This window comes from Saccostrea cucullata, unplaced genomic scaffold, assembly GCF_032062105.1.
Source record: "Saccostrea cucullata isolate Sc308-1 unplaced genomic scaffold, CSIRO_AGI_Scuc_v1 ctg4371, whole genome shotgun sequence".
Lineage (NCBI taxonomy): Eukaryota > Metazoa > Mollusca > Bivalvia > Ostreida > Ostreidae > Saccostrea > Saccostrea cuccullata.
The window spans coordinates 101,113-121,661 of NW_026921528.1; the positions used below are offsets into that span (position 1 = coordinate 101,113).

At 33.5% G+C, this 20,549-nt stretch overlaps 3 protein-coding genes across 3 annotated transcripts in view; 1 reads left to right on the forward strand and 2 right to left on the reverse strand.

Moving 5' to 3' along the window:
- LOC134260202 (tubulin monoglutamylase TTLL4-like) overlaps positions 1-5,267 on the reverse strand; it is a 35,422-nt gene extending 30,155 nt beyond the window's left edge. Inside the window, exon 1 of the mRNA XM_062742789.1 lies at positions 5,192-5,267. The gene's annotated coding sequence lies outside the window, so the exon portion shown is untranslated. The remainder of the gene's footprint in view (positions 1-5,191) is intronic.
- A 96-nt stretch (positions 5,268-5,363) lies between these two features.
- LOC134260196 (synaptosomal-associated protein 47-like) lies at positions 5,364-11,106 on the forward strand. The gene is made up of 4 exons (XM_062742784.1): positions 5,364-5,412; positions 8,596-9,079; positions 9,558-10,092; positions 10,632-11,106. The coding sequence occupies exons 2-4, from the start codon at positions 8,636-8,638 to the stop codon at positions 10,970-10,972; spliced, it is 1,320 nt and encodes a 439-aa protein (XP_062598768.1). The 5' UTR covers positions 5,364-5,412; positions 8,596-8,635; the 3' UTR covers positions 10,973-11,106.
- Positions 11,107-12,243: 1,137 nt separating this feature from the next.
- On the reverse strand, positions 12,244-20,098 carry LOC134260200 (3-ketoacyl-CoA thiolase B, peroxisomal-like). Its single transcript, XM_062742788.1, has 12 exons — positions 19,801-20,098; positions 18,901-18,994; positions 18,118-18,172; positions 17,768-17,847; positions 17,609-17,651; positions 17,362-17,463; positions 16,744-16,824; positions 15,992-16,088; positions 14,670-14,760; positions 13,910-14,089; positions 13,352-13,553; positions 12,244-12,866 (listed from the first exon to the last, which is right to left on the reverse strand). Exons 1-12 carry the CDS (start codon positions 19,975-19,977, stop codon positions 12,788-12,790), a joined length of 1,281 nt encoding a protein of 426 aa, XP_062598772.1. The 5' UTR covers positions 19,978-20,098; the 3' UTR covers positions 12,244-12,787.
- Between the last annotated feature and the right edge of the window lie 451 nt (positions 20,099-20,549).

Here is a 20,549-nt window from a genome sequence, read left to right on the forward strand (position 1 = left end):
ATGATAAAACGATAAAAAAAATATTGTTAATATTTTGCCAATAAAATTTTTTGAGCGGGGGGTATTTTAATGAGGCGGGCGGCAATTCCAAACAAACTATAATTTTATTTTGGCCTTACATTAATTATTGTGCAAAAAAAAGAGCAAAGTCTTTTACCAATTAATGAATAAGTCATTGCTCTGGTTCTGCTAACAATTATAACTGGTGGGTCAAACAAGCTAAAATCTCGCATGTTTTTTTGCAATGCATGCATTCATAATAATGATTGTCCAAAGTATAGTGCACATATCTGGTACATATTATATTATATACCTAGAAAATGTACAAAGCTCTAATTGAATAGAGGCTGGAAATTTAATAAGTCCACCATATATATTTTATTTGGGGGTGGGGTTAGGTTTATATGATTTGCCTGCATGATCACCACACAATGATCAATAAAATATCAATGAAGCCGAATTTATGTTCTCTGTCAAGAATACACTGATCTACATGTAGATGACATACAAAATCAAAATGCTAAACAATAAAGGCATTGCCAGACCACAAAGTTTTAATCTATGAAATGTACATTAGATATGTGCCAATGAGTTTTGGGTGTCTCTTGGTATTTTAGCAAGCATAGCAGTGACTTTGATCAGTGGTCTTTGATGTTTTCTGCAAAGATGACGTAAACTCTTTCTAAAGGAACCCACTGATGCATAATTCAGAGTTACACTTTCCAAAATAAAACACCCATTAATATGGTAGAAATAGCAGGAATTTGGGAGTGGATTTTTTTTACTGCTTGGAAATGTGTTATATAAGCAACAAGATAATATTGATTTTATTCGGGAGTTCAGGTGATGTCTGCCAAAAACGTGATAATCAAATCAGAGCTTGGTCCATCAGTTTCCTATTGAATAGACGGAGATTATTTTTACGAACTTTTCATGACATTCAAGATTCATCAGGGATTTATCGAAGTTTTGGGTGAAACTACTAACTCTTTCAGTCTGGAGAAACTGGGAAAATCAGTCAGGGGTCTGGGGGCCCCTCCATAGCCCTGCTGGGGGCACAATTGAATTTTAGCATATTACTTGAACTTTCCTATAATTATAGCAAAGTAAACCATATTTAACATCTGATGAAAAATTTTTAATTTATATTACCAGCTTTTATGAAGGAAAAAATACTGAAACTTTTTATTATTGTATAGGGAATTTTTCACCCATAAAAAAGTTCAGAGGAAATTTTCTCATTGCAAAAAATACCAAATATCGGTAGTAAATATGCCTAGATTAATCCCTCAATGACATCCAATTATACCATTTTCTTATCAAGAGACTTTCAGATTCAAAATTTAAGCAGAAATATTGATCTGAATTTTATGGTAGTGATACGACATTTTGTTTTTACATACAATCAAATTACTCCCCAGTTAAAACCAATAAATAATATCTCAACAATCTCAGATATTTAGTGTTAATTGATTTAAGTGGTATATAGCAGTTATACATGATTAATAAATTTTCCAATTTACAGCTTCCGGTTTCCTGTTGTCTTTAATCTAGATCAGGGCTGCATGAAGATATATCTAGAAAAACATGCAGGACAAGTGACTGCTGAAGAAACAGTTGTAGAATTTCTCCTTTAACCCTGCAAGCTTAATAATAATCAACTTTTAAAAAGTTTATTACAGATTTTTTAACATGTTTTAAAGTTATTTAAAATGTTTTTTGTAGAAATGAAAGAAAAAGTGAGCTAGCTCACATACCCCACGCTCCCCCAAAACTTGACGGTGAAACACATAATTAAAGGCAAGTGCTTTTTAAATACATAGTATGATCAAAAAGTGTTTGAAAAATCTTCACATTAAAATGTCTTACATATGAGGACATTTAAATGAAAACAATGAGAAGTTTCTAGATAAACAATGGAATCAAAATTTCTTGGCATTATACAAATCCAAACATTAATTTGAAGTGGTTTGAAGACACTTTTGGGGAGAAATTTCACAAATTGACACAATAGGCAAAACTCTTTGGGATAAAAGAAACTATATACAACAGTTTAAGAGGAGCGGTTCTGACAAACTGTTCATTTCTATATTCAAAATATGGCCAAAAAGTCTAAGTTGGAAAGTGTGGAAATTAAAACACAAAATAAATATGATCAGAATTTCCTTAATATGCACATCTACACATTGTGTCCTAAATATCTGCAAAGTTTGAAGAAATTCTGTGCAGTGGTTTATGAGGAGTTGCGCTGACAAACTGTTCACCTCTATATTCAAAGTATAGCCAAATGCCTAAGTTAAAAAGTGCGGAAATTCCCAGAAAAAATGATGGAATCGGAATTTCCTGGTAATATGCACATCTACACATTGTGTTCTAAATACCTGCAAAGTTTGACGAAATTCATGTGCAAAAAAAGCGGTTTATGAGGAGTTGCGCTTTTGACAAACTGTTCATCCCTATATTCAAGGTATGGCCAAATGCCTAAATTAAAAAGTGAGGAAATTCCCGGAAAAAAAATGGAATATAATTTCTAATAATATGCACATCTACACATTGTGTCCTATACCTGCAAAGTTTGACGAAATTCTGTGCAGCGGGACTGAGGAGTTGCGCTTTTAAACAAACTGTTCATCTCTATATTCAAGGTATGGCCAAATGCCTAAGTTAAAAAGTGCGGAAATTCCTGGAAAAAATAACGGAATCGAAATTTCCTGGTAATATGCACATCTACACATTGTGTCCTAAATACCTGCAAAGTTTGACGAAATTCTGTGCAGCAGTTTATGAAAGTTGCGCTCTTGACTGACGGACTGAATGACTGAATGACGGACGGGTCTTTAAAAACAGCTGTTTTTTTACCTGGCCCGCAACTTTAGTTGCGTGGGGTATAATTAGATCCATTAACTAGAGGGTTTTACATGTTCACTGCCTTGGATAGTAATTATGATACATGTATATTATGCAATATGTTATACTATATGTTCGAAACAATTGTGTTTGAACCATGTTCATTGTATTAATTCTTGGCATATCTGTTACAGAAAATGAAAACAAAGAGAATTTCTCTAAATAATTCACAAGAAAGCTACAATGTTTTATAAATTTGTCATAATTCTGAACATGTTAAGTGTTTGAAGACAATTTTGCAGAGCCAACTAGTTCACAAATTGACACAGTAAAATAAACCATTTCGAGGTCAAAAGTTGGTAGTGTATTCTTTTAAATCCTTAAATGATCATATTCCCATGCATGTTTAAATTTTTTTTAATCTGCTCATTAAATGGATCAGATCACTGACACAAAAGAGTAAAATATTAAAACACAAAATAATCATATGATCACAATTTATTCCTTATCTCTGATCATTGTAAACTTTGTCAATATCAACAATGCATTCTTGTACAAATCTGCTGTCTCATGGGTTATTTGTATATCATTCGAATGCCTCTCTTGCAGATTTTAAAAAATATGAAGGTCATGAATACATACATCATCATGCAATTAGGAAAAAGCCAACAACATTGAATCTTTCTGCTACACTACCATGCACTTGCTATCTTAATATGCTTAAAAGTTTTTCAAATACATTTTCAAATATTTCAAAAATGTGCTCTACTAACTGATATTTCACTTTTTTTTTATAATTAGAAAACATTTATTAATAACGAAAACAGTGTCACCACAATGCAGAGCACCGATCCCCCCAACTAACAGCATATTGCTCCTGATATAAAATAAACCTAAATATTCTAATACATGTGTCTACTCTATAAGGCATATATATGAGCGCATTAGAGTACTATAACCCTTTCAACAAAATTTGTAGCAAAGGGATACTAACAAACTATATAGTACAGCTGCCAAAGTCAAAGATAGAAAATTTTAGCATTCAGGAGTATTTAGTTCATTTTACTTCATTTGACATGCAAAAACCCTGCTTGAAAAAATGCCAGAGCTCGGAGACTTTAACTTGATGTACCCTTTTGAGAATGCAACATTTACAAAGTGGGACACCCATATTTTACTCCTGTAAAGTGCACTTTAAAACTGACTTCTACTACAAAAAAGTACACTAACCATATAATCTGAATATATGACTCATTTTAAAATTCTGAATTTTTTTATTTCGCATTGCATTGACTCTCAAAGACAGTCCTATGATAAAGTAAACTCATAAGTCAGCACAACTATTTAAAGCATGGCCTTGCAAAAGAGCACTTTTAATGATCCAACAGAAATCATTATCTGCCCAACTTAATTCTAAAAGCAACCAGCCATTTAACGTTACATCTAAACATGGAATCCAGGATTGAATGCCATCACTAACACAAACAGCTAGCATTCGTTATTTCACATAAAAATTAATTTAATGTAAAGTGTTAAAACTGTAGACTTACTATATTTTTTAATTTAAATAAATTTTAACATTAAAAATATATTTTTTAATCTGAATAAATTTTAACATTAAGTGTTGTCACAGTTATAGTCATAACTCGTCTATGAAGCAGATCATGGTTGCTGCATGTGATTTTTTTTTCTTAAAATTTCAGCAATTTGGAAGTAAGAACTTAGGCTACAATGCCGCCTAAGCCAGCCTTAAAAATGAAACACAATATATATTCAATAAATTACTTTGGAAGTTTGTCAAATAAACATTGGGTTTAAATAGTATCCAGCTGAGTTATCTTTATTTATGTTGTAAATTTACATAATGGGGATTCTGATATAATCAAACTGAATTGTCAAAACAAATTTCAGTAAATATGCTGAATTTTGTTTTCAAGCAAATGCCACACTGCATCAAAGATGCTAGCATTATAATGTTAATGTGCTGTCATAGGATCTAATTTTTTGTTTTATTCAGAAATATTACAGATCAAAATTTTGTTTACAGTTATAGTATGGTATACTCGTCTCGATTCCCCTTTCTTAATCGGGTTTAGAAGTGAATGATACGAAATGCAAAGTAATACTGCAATGATCACTCATCTGATCAGCTGATATATTGACCAGATGCAGATCTTTTTCTTCTCCCTCTCATATTTTACACGTTTTTCACAAAAAGTGGAAACAGAAAACATAACTTTTACTCACCGAAACGGTCTGGGAATTTAAAAGGACCATGTTTATTTAAATCTGGCCATTCATTCAGAAAAACAAAAGTAAACAATGTAAATCTCCTAGAAGTTACCTGTTAATACTTGACAGCCACATGCTCGATACTATGGGAAACACATACCGCCCAGTATCCACCAATTAAACCGACCGTTACTTTGACAAGACTGGCCAATGGTGTTCCATGATTCAAACACTTCCGGTAAGGTACATAACTCTTAAATTATTTTTGGAAAATGAAAGTAGACGATGAAGAATAAAGAGAAACAAACACTCAGTGCGAGAGGACGGTAAAAAGTTTGTTATTTTCAGAAAGAAATATTTATTTGAGTTGACCTAGTGTCCATGAGCTGAGCTTTTTGCCAAGTCAATACAAAAATGTAGCTTGACATAAAAATATTTTATGCATTTATACCAAAACTTGTTCTTTTATGTCTCCGGACATACTATGAACTAGTCCGAAAAATCTGACGTTTTCCTGGCTTTTTTACGATTTTGATATTTTACATGCCAGGAAAACGTCAGAACCGGTGTAACGTTGAATTTTGACCCGGGTTGAAAATTGACCCGGGGGTCATTTTTCAACGTTGAATACTGAGACCAAAGGTGTTGAATTTAGACCCTAATCCGTTGAAAACTGAGCCGGGTCGTGGAATTTTGATCATGAAACCGGTTCAAAATTCAACAGCATAAAAACACATATTTATGATTGGGTTTTAACTACTGTGATTTAATTCATAGGTATGAGGCCCCGTTTTGGTATTTGCTGCAAAAAGTAATATCCCCTATTTGAATAAGTGATATCACCTGTTCCAATAGATATATCACCTATTTGATTTGAATTTTTGATATCACCAATTCGAAAAGGTGATATCACTTATTCGAATTGGTGATATCGCCTATTCGATTGGGTGATATCACCTTTTCCCGTCGAACAGCTGTAATTTTTTTTGCTTGCAAATTAAATTATTTTACTTATATATCATGTATACAACAAGAAAATCGTAGAAAACGCATGAAAACTGGGTAGTCCGAATTTTCTTGGTTCCAGTGGTAATCTATAAATTATTGGGAGCATTCATTACTGATTGTTGTAAGAAACTCAAATAGGTAACATTACCTTTTCGAATGGGTGATACCACTTATTCAAATAGGTGATAGCACCTACTAGTATTTAGCAGTAAAAGGTGATATCATCTTTTATTCTAAGCTCTCTGATTGGCTCAAACTTTATCACATGATAAAGTATAACAGCATAAAGACTTGAGTTACCATTTATAGAATCTGAAATGCATATTGACTTTATGTTTTTTTTTCTTGTGATCATATGTTATATTGCATGAGTCCTTTTAGAAAATTTTATAAAGTGGGTGACATCAAATAGTATTGATTTCTCAATTAATAATACAGAGTATTACTTGATGTTTCTGAAAAAAATTACTACAACTTGTGTTAATATTTTTTAATGTTCCGTAATTGATGAGACGTAACAATGTCTTGAAGTCTTGAATTAGGATCTACATGTACTTTATATTAAAACATATTGGATATCTTTGTCAAAAATTGATACGAGACATAATCAAATAATTAAATTAGTATTCTGAATAACTAAATCCTCTATAATTACTCCATCAATGTATAAAACGAAACACATTTATTTAATATTAAACAGCAACAGCTTGATTTATGCTGATATCTAGTCTCTAAGTCTTGAAGAGAGAAAACTTGTGCCTTATTCCCATATTTTCAAATTTTGTTTTGTCAATCTATGTGATAAAATGATTCATATCCGATAATAATGTTAAACTTTACATTCCTGTTTAATTGAGTTTACAACCAATTCTAGTTTAAGTTGTCATTTTCCCAGAATGCAATCATGGCAGTAGCCGACACAGGCTACTGACAAATAAGTTAATTGTTACAGGGATTTCAACAATTTATTTAAAGTCAGCATTACTTACATGCTATGGTCGCTATAATATTGCTCTTTTTCACAAATATAACCTGTCATTGGAATCATTTTGGTCAATGTGTTTCATTCTAATTTTTAGGCTATTAATTTTGTTATTTTTATACTGAATTTGACTAGATGGGATGTATCACTCACCTGATCAAAATATATAGGGCTCACTTTCTAGACAGCAGATTTTTAAGATTTTTGTTTTATGGCCTATTCGTTGTTTTGTAGTTATTTATGGATGCCATGGATTTTAGAAAGTATTTTCAAAAATAAAGTTGTCATGCTTGAAGATAACTGAAATCGTGCACTGATCAAAATGTACATATATACACGGGGTGATACTGTATGTTTATTTCTATTACTCTTGAAAAGGGGAAAAATTGAAACCGAAATATAAATAAATTGATATTGCATGATAAATACCGTAAAACAGCTTCCCAGCTAAAAAAAAATGTTCAAACTTTGAGGTGGGGGTCAATATTCAACAGGGTCAATTTTCAACTTGTTTACGTCATCAGGTGTAAGAAAAAAAAATATCAAGCTGTTGAAAAATGACCCCGGGTATAAATTCAACGGCTTTTGGTCTCAATATTCAACGTTGAAAAATGACCCCGGTTCAATATTCAACATTGAAAAATGACCCCCGGGTCAATTTTCAACTCGGGTCAATATTCAACGTTACACCGGCGCCATTACGTAAACTGGGAAATCGCCGCCTCCAACTGGAGGCGGCATTCTCGAGTTGATTTTAGATACTTGCGAACTGAATTAGATTTTAAAGTCAAAAGTTATCAATAGTACAATACTTAACGAACTTACCAATACAGTTTTTATGGTTCATTTATGAAATAAATAATCCGTTGAAAAAGTTTTTATCACACTGTCGAGATTTGTCTTCTTTTTATGCATTTTAAAATCTTGCAAGTCCTGTTACGAAATGTGGAGTGATATTTTCTTTTCATCGATATTGGTGAGTACTAGAGGCATTGTGCTTTTGATAAATTTTAATTTCGGCATTTAGTTCGGTTCACAAGTATCGAAAATAAGCTCCAGTTGAAGACGGTGAAATTCCCAATTTTCGTAATGGCGCCGGTTCTGACGTTTTCCTGGCATGTAAAATATCAAAATTGTAAAAAAAAAAAAAAAAAAAAGCCAGGAAAACGTCAGATTTTTCGGACTAACTATGAACATGAAGAAAGTTCTAAGTATTTGCTGATCAAACAGATGGCAAATATTGCGTGACAAGTTTATGTGGTTGCCCTTCATAGCACAGGAGAAAGCAGTCTTTAGAGAGCTTGTCTTGAATGTCTTCCAGATTATTTACTTTAATTAAACACACATAAATAGTCATTTCAATAAAGATTTTGACATATGACAGACAAGATATGCTATGACTTGAAAACGTATCACACCTGTATACAGAGTGATCACATCTGCTAATGAAATTGAGTCATATTAGTCTTCACTGTACTATAATACTAAACATACAGTTTAAAATATGACACATTTTCTACTTGTAGGTTTAATTCCATGGAGCTACATTGACTTCAATTTCTTAAAATGTCTTCTACTCATGAGACTTACATTATCAATTCGTGGCCATGCAGTTTTTATGACAACTCCTCAAGAAAATGGATCTACGGGACTTTGTGTATCATGGGCAATGGCGTAAGATTTACAGCGGATCAGGAAAACACACTAAATCTAGATATACTTTATTCTGACATTGTTCAAGTGACAAAATCTATGACAGGTTTAATATTTAGAGCCATGGTTTTGGAAACAAATAATGGGACTAAACATTGGTTTTCTTCATTTTCTGATATTCATACAGTTGTGCAATATATAAACTTCTTTCTGAGGACCAAATTATTAAAGAAAAAGAACACCTCTACACAAGATAAAGGGATAGAAAGGCGAACTGAAATGGGCCGCAAGCTACTGAGTGTTGCTGTTGATTCAGAATCTACACTGAGAAATGCTGCAGAAACCCTTGTAACACAGGTACAACAAGTTATAACAATTGCTGATAAAATAATTTTAATTGGATTTTATATTATGATAAAAAAGCATACGAATCATATAAATATTGTGGATTTAACCAAATACAATTGAAAGAGCTGTATACAGTTGGACTTTATTATCCTGAACTTGTATATCTTGAATACCGTGAATAAGCTGAAGTGCACTTTTAACTTTGGTTGGTATTTTGAATCTTTTGATGTTTTTGGGGGGTCATATTGAGACAAGTTTTGAGCATATTATACCTGTATGTAGTACAGTACACTTGTATCACATTAACTGGTAAATGTTTTGATTGAACATGTTGGATATCGTAAATGTTTTCATGTAGATGTAACAATTACCATCAGGCAGAGATTAAATGAATCTAGTTTCCAAAAAAATTCATATTATGGAAACTTGTCACAGAATGTGTTAAGTATGGACTCCTGACTATAAGTACCTAATCTATATCCTGTAGGGTCATCAGTTTGATTCAGCACTGGCAACAATGATGGACCTTCATTCTGACTTGGATGTGACGGAGAATCTTCTTTCAGGTTTAGAATCCTGGCTTGGCCGCTGGTCACTACCAGAAGAGTACAAAACCAATGACCCCTTAATGGTCAGCGATGCTGACCTCTCCATGGAGATGGACTTCGAAATTCTGTACACGAAACTGGAACCAAACAAACTCAACGCACAGAATTTAGGGACCTTCAGAGTGGCTCAGGACGGAATTTATCTGATGACAGAAAAACAGAAAATGGTTCATAGCTTCAAGTGGAAAGATGTATCTCGAGTTCGCGTCGTTAGTTTGTGGGAAATCACAATGACCCAGTTTCAAATAGGGAAAGCTGATATATTGTACAGCCTTGTGTTTACGTCTGTGTATAGTGTGCTCAGTATCCTGGATAAGCGACTTCGTAGTAAAGTGGAATATTCCGAGGATGCTTTCAGAGGAGAATCGTCAAACATGAAGCCACTTACAAAGACTGTCAACACCAACTCCTCTAGTTAGTAAATGTATACATCATTACATGCTTCTTGAATATTATCATAAACACTGTGCTTACATTGAACGTTTTAAAGACAACTTTATCCTAGTGATAGTAATATAGGTATTGCAAATTACATGTACTAGATGTACTTGTTTCCAACTACATGTAATATAGGTAAAGAATTATGTTCACTTCATGCATAAAGTGGGCCCTGTCCTTATACTGATTAATTTTGTACACCAAATACTGCAAATATTAGTACACTACCATATAGTTGAGACTTAATCAGTGCTTTCATTTCCCAAAACAAAATTTCCTTTGAGAGGTCCAGATATCTTGAACTTTTATCCCCCATTATCATGATTATGATCCCAATTAACCTACCGCTGGAGGATGGCTTGAACAAACTTGAATCTACAATACTTGGGATGCTTCCATATCGTTATGACGAATCATGGCTTAATTTCCCCCCACTGAGGCCCCACCCTACCCCTAGGGATCATGATTTGCACAAATTTGATTTTATACTAATATTTTTTTCTTAAATCTTACAGAGGAACTGTTTCATCAAAAAACTGATATGTTGGACAGTAATATATCTGCAGTCAGAATTCTACTATCTGGTGATCACATGACAGGAAAATACCAATCAAATCCAGCGATAAATCCAAGGGACCAATCACAGGAAGTGTCATTACAGGCCCCTCAGAAAATTGTGAGTGACCAGGAAGTGTCTGAGCTCAGCAGCATTCTGGGAGATTTGAAATCTCTGGCTCTCGGAGTTCAACAGGAAATGGTGGATCAGGACGAGAAAATTGATAAACTTACAAAAACAGTAGAGGATGCAAATGTTAGAGTAGAGAAAACACAAAAACGTGTTCAGAAACTTTTATGAATGCTTTGTAATACATGTATTTCTTAATTTATTCTGTTGAGTATAAACTTATCTCTTTTTAGCATTATAAACATTTATACATTTTAAACTTGTGCATGTTGTGAGAATACATTTTAAGTACTAAATTTCAAAATTTGTATTTTGTTTCTCTGAAAAAAGTAACCAATACAGTAAAATAAAGTTATAATGAAGTGTAAGAGAAGGACTATTCTGCTTTCAAAATTATATCATGTTATAATTATATTATCTCTTAGGTTTACAAAATATGTTAAAATGATGGAGAATGAAAATAACTGAAAATAACTTGCTTTAAGTATCAGTTCAATATATGCACTTTTGTTATAATATAGGAAAAACCTTCTCAAGAACCACTGAGCCAGGAAAGCTGAAACTGTATGTGGATCTGAAGCATCCTGGGATTGTGTAGATTCTAAATTGTTCAAATCATAATCCCCCTGGGGTAGGATGGGGCCACAATAGGGAATCCAATTTTTACATTGAAATATGTAGGAAAATTCTTCTCAAGAACCACTGGGCCAGAAGAACTGCAACTTTATGTGGAAGCATCCAGGAGTAGTGTAGATTCTTAATTTTCTAAATCATGCCTCCCCCCTGGGCATTGGGTTGGGCCACAATAGGTACTACAAAGGGGAGAATCTGGCGAAGAACAGTATGGCCAAAGTTACTTTGGTGAGCATTGTGCCCCATGGGCCTCTTGTTTTATATACATGTATATGGTTCTTTACTTTTACATTTTGTAAATTCTGTTCTTAGATTTGTTAGATTTAAATGTTGTTAAACATCCCACTGGAGAAAATTTTCACTCATATGGAGATGCCACCACTTGCCCATGAAGAGTTGCAAATTTTGTCCTATACTCTGCACTAATGACCATTGAGCAGTGTGGGATCTTTTTCATGCCTGCACCTAATGTGACATGGGACCTTGGCTTATATGGTCGCATCCTGAAGGACTGGTCTCCATGTCCCACATTGGGATTCGAGCCTAGGGTTGAAGGATCAACTCCTTACTTTATGACTCTAGAGCAGACAACAACACAGGTTTTCCACACTGAGCTCTTTCAGCCATTCAAACCTTGTTAAGTACAAGTATCATTATTAGCCTCAGCCAGTTGTGGCACTTTCTGGCAAATTTACACATCTTTGTGAAATGCAAGGCAATTGCATCATATTCATAGAATAATCTTTTTAATTTACTTATACTGTAGTAATCAACTAATCATGCCTTCAGTTTCATTGAAACAGACAAACTCTGGAATGAATAGTTTATTAAGTAAGAAAACATATCATGATTAATGATGATTGATGTTACATGACAAATAAATTAAAAACAAATTAAACATGAACTATTGTTAGTAATGATTATATTTTAAAGACTCGGATTGATTTCTAGTTTTTAAGAATGATTGAATTGCGAATCAAAATCCTGTCTTAATCATTCAGTTATTTGATTTAACCCACTGTAAAATGACTATATAATTCCAATCAAGCATATAAATAACATTATATCATCTGCATATATAAATTTACATCAAAAATAAAGTATCAGTACACAAATTTAACATCAATTAAAAATGCAGCACCAATTTTTTTCCCTGTTCATTGTTCTTATGATGGCCAATAAAAATACAAGATTGTAGAATGTCTTTGTCCAAGGAAAATCCCAAGTATATGAGGATTTCTTTGATAAATATCACAGATGCCTCCTCCTTTCACAAGCTCCTCCCCCTGACTCCTCCTCCTTTTACAAGCTCCTCCTCTCTCTCCTAAGCCCCACCTCCTCCACAAGCACCTGTTAGGCTGGGCCTGGGTACTCAATCAGACAGGCCGCCCCCATTCCTGTCCCCATACACATAGAGACCACACCAAAGGCCCTGAAAAAGACACAAAGTAGACCTCATTTTATTTAATTTTTTTGTACATGTACATGGTTACTACCATTTTCTTTATATGCGGTTAATTGGTGTCAGGAATGTTTTGGAAAATTGATGCTATTTTTTTTTTTTTTTTTTTGATTTTAACATTTTGTATCTAGATAGATTTTGAATGTAAGGAAAAGAATTTTAAGTATTCTGTAATGTTGCTGCTTTTTAAAAATATATTTTCTTCTTGATTAATCAAAGTCTGTAGGTATTGATGAAAGTAATTTGCTTCAATTCAGGTTTCAGTCTGTTTAAAAATATCTGAGTGCTGATTGAAAATTGGATTCCTTTGATGTTTATGTTTTATGAAATCAAATTTAATTTCACAAATTTCTGACAATTCATTATAAAGAATTCGAAAAATATTTTTGACATGTCCTTAATGGCCTCTCATAATTAAGAATCAAGTGCAATCAAGGATTAGGAAAAAACAAAACCTTTTTCCTCTTCTTTCTAACTCATGTAGGAGTGTTGCAATCTGTCTGGCCCCAGTACAGCCCAATGGGTGACCCAGAGCTATAGCGCCACCTACTGGGTTCACTTTCTCGGAGGGAATTCCCAGCTTCTGTACAGTGTAAAAGGCCTGACTGGCAAACGCTTCATTGATCTCAAAAACATCAATGTCATCAATAGTTAAACCTGAAACAAATCAACTGAAGGTTACGTTACTGGATTTATATATCTTTTGATATCTTTATTCTTTCAGAAAATTTGGTCAATTGAAATCAACTGCATTCCTCCGGATTTTATAAAATGATTATTAAGATTCATTCCATTTGCTTTGGCATTTTTATTTCAAATCTACTGATCAACTTTCTTATTTCAACTACATTGCTCACAACAGTTGAAAAATATTCGTGATTTCAACTACACTGCTCACAACAGTTGAAAAATATTCGTGATGACAAGGCTCCTGGAACTTCGTGAAAATTTCTTGCACACGAAAAAATTTGGTTTACAATATTTGAAATTAAATTTAAGTAAAATTAAAATACCTGTCTTTCTGAGAAGCTCTGGAATAGCCACAGCTGGTCCGATGCCCATTATATCTGGGGGACAGCCCACCACAGCGTAGCCTCGGATCACCCCGAATACCTTCATCCCTCGCCGTTTGGCTTCTGACCTCCGGGCCATAAGTACGGCAGCTGCTCCATCGCTTACCTGGCTGGAGTTCCCTGCAGAACAGAATACAGTAAATCTGAATCTATAGTGTCTTACAGTGTATCAAGGGAAATTCTTGATATAATGCATTAAAAATGCTTACTTAGAACAAGTTAGTATGGTTAACATGAAAATAACTTTACATCTATTGGAATATTTAGAGGGACAGTACAAAAAAAGCTTCAGAAAGTATTAGATGTGTGAAAATTAAAAGGAGATTTAAAGGGAGATAACTTTTCATAACTTTGGCTAGATTTTCCTATAGAATAGAATATAGTGAAACCTGAATCTAGTGACTTATCAAGGGAACATTCTTAAGGGATAATACATGAAAAATGTTTGCTTAGTACAAGTTAGTAGGGTTTATATTGAAATATAATTCTATATTTATGAGAATATTTAGTGGGACTGTACACAAATTGCTTCCAGATATGTATTAAAAGTTTAAAGCAGATTCAAAGGAAGATAACTCTTCATCCCTTTGAAATTCAAGATGGCTAAGTAAAATCTCAATTGCAAATAGCAATTGATATACATTTAGTGTAGCTAAGAATCAATGAAGAATACAGGACCACAAGTACTGTGATTCACAACCTGCAGTAGTGGATCCTCCCTCTTTAAAAGCTGGCTTCAGTTTCAGCAGTTTCTCTAGTGTTGTGGGTCTGGGCCCTTCATCTTTAGTGACCTTTTAAAGAACAACAGCAAAGTCCTATAGACCTAAGCACAATTAGAGACAACTCATACTCTTCACATATTTGCAAGCCATACATTATTATTCAAGTTTGTTGACAATATGATAAGAGAAAAAAATCTCTCCCTGGAAAAAATGAGTTAATTCATATTTTTTTCCAAAAATTGTAAAGTTTAAAGGCTATACATGTAATAATTATTGTCCAATTATTCCCCTCAAGATTTTATTTTATTATTAATATAAATGAATGACTCATTGAAATATATTTTGCCATTTTTGGAAAGTCATCAAGATTAAGGTGATTTTTATATGACGAACTTTTCTTTATGATAACTTTATGGGTGATGCATAGTATAGAATACACACCACCATACATGCTTTGGATGATGCATTATATGACTTAGAGTTCAGGATAAGTGAAAAGGAAAGAGTTTTGGAAGTTGCATCATCCATGACAGTCTGGTTGAGGTACATGTAGCAGTGCTTAAAGTTACATTAAGGAAGGACATCCTAAGAAGCTAAGATTTTAACCATATAATACACTCAGTGATAAATTGAGTCGTTCACAAGTGCATGTTTCAATTCAAGTCAGTCGATGTTTTCATTCAAGTATAAAAATACACAGATAAAAACAAAAATATATTGTTATACTACACTGCTATAAATTATCAAAGAAATTGCAGCTTGTCTGTCTGAAGTTTATGATACAAAATATCGTATAAGTAGAATTTTTAGCGAGGATTTAATTTTGGCATTATTAGCGAGGGTGCTGACATCGCTAAAAATTAATTACGTATTATTTGTAATAGGTTCTTTAGTTAGCATTTTAAAATAATCGCTAAAATTAATTCTCGCTAAAAATAAAGTACTAGATTTTAGGTAGAAATTGCTAAATTTGCATCTCGCTAAAATTTCCACTTATACGGTATGTACAACACAGTTATCATATTCCATTACTGTATCTTAGTTTAAGGAAAGAAACACTGACTTACAATTAATTTACTGTAGATCACTAAATTTTCGCGACACCTTATTTTCGCGAGATAGTCATCGACTCTTTATAAGCGAGACATAATTTTCACGAATTGTTAATATTTCTCTATATGATCTTAAGGAATACTATTATAAGCGAGAATGAAATTTTCGCGTGCTCACTGTCTAGCGTAATTACGCGAAGATAAAGTTCTCGCGAATAAAAAGTGATTTACAGTAGTTTTTTACTCACAGTGATAGTTTGCTCATTTCCATCTTTATCTGTGACCTTGGTTGTCACGGGGACAATTTCTCTGTTGAAGGCCCCCGTCTGTTGTGCTTTTCCTGCCCTGTAAATATTGAACGGAAAAACCTGAATTAAACAACTAAAGTAAAACTTGTCTGAACAACTGTAAACCAGCTTTCTTTCAAGTGCAATTAATATCCTTGACTTTTTTTATCTTAAACTCAAGACTATTTTATTGCCAGAACCATTCATTTTGCTGTTAATTTCAAGCTGCCAATAAAAGATGACACTAATAATTATTAAATTACAGCATAGGTTAATTGTTCTACTCAAACTTCCAAAAGTTTCCAAGAATTCAAAAGAACATACTCTTGAGAATTTTTTTTCTTCTACAGGCAATAGAATTGAAATTCTTGTATTTCTCACAAACCCTGAATGGTAATCTTTCATTATATGTATACAAAGAAATATTTTTTAGGCATCACAACTTGTTTTGAATATAAAATTTTTAAACTTAGTCTTAATTGTAATGATTTGTATAATACAAAGCACTACTTTATATTTGCTAGTTTCCCTTGAATACATTTGTTTAGCTTAACCTCTGACCTTTTGTTGAAAGCCTAACCTCTGACCTTTGTTGAAAAACATAGCCTCTGACCTTTATTGAAAGCCTAACCTCTGACCTTTGTTGAAAAAAATAACCTCTGACTTTGTTGAAAGCCTAACCTCTGACCTTTGTTCAATGCCTAACCTCTGACCTTTGTTGAGATAGCAGAGCAAATTTATCCTGTTCTTCTCTGGTGATTCCATACTTCTCTGCAACATTCTCAGATGTTATCCTGAAAAAATTAAATTTATTCATTTAATAAATGGTAGACATACTTTTTTATGGAATTGGATTAATTTGTTATGCTATATCTGTTGTCTCATCCTTTCTGCTGAAATCTGTCACCATGTACTTAAGTGAATTCCATACATATTGGCAATTCAACAAATTCATGCAATATATTTTCTAATTTTGAATATGAAATATGATCCTGTTAAAAATATGCCCATATGTATAAAAGTAAATGTTAATTATATGCATATCTTAACAATATAAATGAGTCCTCAATTTAAGAAATACAAGCCTCCCTTTCTCATAATATACTGTATACAGTCAAACCACATAATTCTTATAATGCTTTACTGGAAGAAATTAACATCTTCCAATTTCCAGTATTCCAAATGCATCGTTAATTAGGACTACTTGCAAATGAGCACAAACATCAAGAATAACAAGGTTAGACTGTATTAGTTCTTGTTTTACACACTGTATATATTGCTATTCACTGTCTTTTTAATTTTCTTGCTATTACAGAATTTCATGGTCCTACCCCATAGGGATGAGAACTTGTCTGGCAAGATCGTGGTCAAACACTGCTGGGTTTATTGGAACTGTAGAACCCGTGTTTCTGTGCATCGTCATAGATTCCACTCTTTTCAATAATACAATAAACAAATACATCTTTTTCATATATCAATGAAAATATTCTTTTCACTGTGTTACATAAGTTGATTTTAAATAAATAGCATTTATATTCTGTTTTCATCTAAAACAAAGGGGAAGAACTGCGTATTTACCCTGCTCCAATTCCTAAGTCAATCTGACCTGTTTTTATGGCACCTAGGATATGAAAAAAATCAATTCATATAATTTGTCATTTATTTGCCCCCTTGTGCTTTATTCATACAAGCCTACCCCCCCCCCCAACCATTCCCCCAATGCACACACCCACTCACCTGCTATATTCATACAAGCCTGTAATCCAGAGGAACATTGTCTGTTTGTAGAGTGTATAGGGGTCGTTTCTGGTATTCCACTGAAAATCGTAATTAATGTGATTAATAGCAAACATGCCTTTGAGGAATTAAAGGTCAAAAACTTTCTTCGTAATTTTTTTTAACAACCTTTTTAGTGTTATCAATATCTTATCATTTAGAAGTTCAAACCACTTATAATTCTTACAGTATTAATTTAACCCTTAATCCCAAATCCTCAGATATATATCTGAATTTATTTACTTGGTCCAGTTGTTTTCTAAATAATTAGGTTAGACTGTATATTAATATCCCCTTCAAGGTTAACTCACCTGAAGAACTGCCCAGTTCTGGCTGAAACAGCTGGTCTGGGATCACCAACATTTCCTACAAAAAAAGTACGTCAAATTCATTTCTCTTGAACTTCACATAAATAAAGATTGTCATCAATAGTTCCAACAAAATGAAAAATACAATTAAATTTCATTGTTTTGAACTCCCTATTAAGATATCCTGGAATTAAAGAAATAATATTAGAGATATCAATATTCTGCTGTTTTAGTAATTTTAAATAATATAATCACAACAGTGCAGTAAAAAAATTATCAGTTGTGATCTCTTAAAACTTGTTTGTAAACATTTTATTTATGAGACAACTGACTCCAAAATGACTGACACAGATATATCATATGATATCTGATAAATTTCTGACTGACAGACACAGATATCTAGTAAGATATCTGATTAATTTCTTACTGACTGACTGACACACATATCTAATATGATACTGTAAATCACATTTTATTCGAGAGAACTTTATTTTCGCGTAATTACGCGAGACAATGCTTTCGCGAAAATTTAATTCTCGCGTATAAAAGTATTCCTTTCGATTATAAATTGGAATAACAACTATTCGTGAAATTATGTCTCGCTTACAAAGAGTCAATGATGACAATCTCGCGAAAATAAGGTGTCGCGAAAATTTAGTGATCTACAGTACCTGATTGATAATTTATTGACCCACATAGATATCCAAGATAAAGGATATCTGACAGATATCTTACTGACTGATACAGTTATCTAATATGATATATCTGATTTGATATCTTACTGACCCACACAGATATCTTGGACGTCCTGGGGTGCAACATTGGCCTCTTGTAGAACAGCTTTAAATACTGGTACAAGTAGATCATCTGGAAATGTTTCCTAAAAAAAATACAGTAGAACACATTTACAGGGATCACACTTCTTCAATGGATTAGCGCTCACAGCAAAGCAATTTTTAATCTCTGTGGCTTTGAAATATATTGTAAACTTAATGGAAATAATGAATAGCACTTATAAAGAAGCAAAATTGTCATTCCCTTGCACTTCATCATAAACAAGTTTTACTGCAGAATTAATCATGGGAATAAATGAGTTTCGATCATTAGGCCTACTCTTCATTTTCCCCATATCTTTTCGCCTCCACGTACTTCACAATCTACATGTATAAGTTTATTTTGGTAGAGACTGAGAGTCAGAAACTAACCTACAGCTGACCACAGGCGCTTGTTTCATAGATACCTAAAGCCTTACATGTTGTTTACAGGCGCAGATCCAGGAATGGAAGTTAGAGGGGGTGCCAAAAGTAGGCAAGGGGTCTGGGGGCCGCCTTGAGGCCTGGTGGGGGCCCAGGGGGCGAAGCCCCCGGAAGCTCCTGGGTTCTGGAGATTTTGTAGGGTAAAAATGAGGTCTACCATTCAAGTAGACATATTTACATTTTCTAGGCGAAATTGTGAGTTACGTTATCTTTGACAATTTTAGGGGGGGGGGGGCGCCGGGTGCGCCCCCCTTAAATCCGCCACTGGTTAACTACTATACGCTGCTGTAGTAATACTGCTATGCTGTTGTAGCCCCCCTAAATCACAATAAACTACATGTAGCATTCTCAATAATGATTCTGTATGAAACAAGCCTCTGAGTTGTGAGGGGTGCCCTATATAGAAAACAAGTGTCTGTACATAAAATACCTTAAATGATCCCCTATTTCCTTTAGCAATCGGTGTCCTACGAGCAGAAATAATTACGACATCATCTGGACTGTCGGGGAACCTTTTTGCGGCTGTTTCACAGGTCAGAACTGTTTGCTGGTCACTCTGTGATGCTGTGGTGGACAGATGTCCGAATGTTACTTGAAGCCGCTCCATGTCTTAAACAAGTCTATAACTCAATACCAGTCAAAATGGGACAGCAGAGTTCATTTTCTGGGCCAAAAGTCTAGATTTTGACCGTTCTGTCGTCGCCTGTTCGAAGTCCAATAAATAGGAATGTCGATCCCGATGTAAATTGATGGTGCATGAACGTCACCTTTTTCCCCAGGCACAGTAATTTCATTAATTAGAATACAATGTATTTGGCTGGAATCAATTATTATATATATAAGAACAAGGGCATTGCCTTTTTTTAAATATAGATAGTTGACTCGCACTTGTAAAAAAAAAAAAATAAAAATAAAAACATGCTTAAGTAATACATTAAAGATTGGAAGCATCAAAACTTGCACAAAAATTGGCATGGTTTATAGCAAGACTACAAATGCACTTGTTTCGATAGTAAATTTTTTAATCCATGTTATTTTTATACTGTGGGTTAAAAATTTATTACCGAAACAAGTGCCTGTGCATGACTAATAAAATTTGTATCGAAATGTGTTTTAAATTGTGCCACAGATGACATACCTAAAATGCTTTTTTAAAAGAGGGGGAGGGGCCTTTTTTTA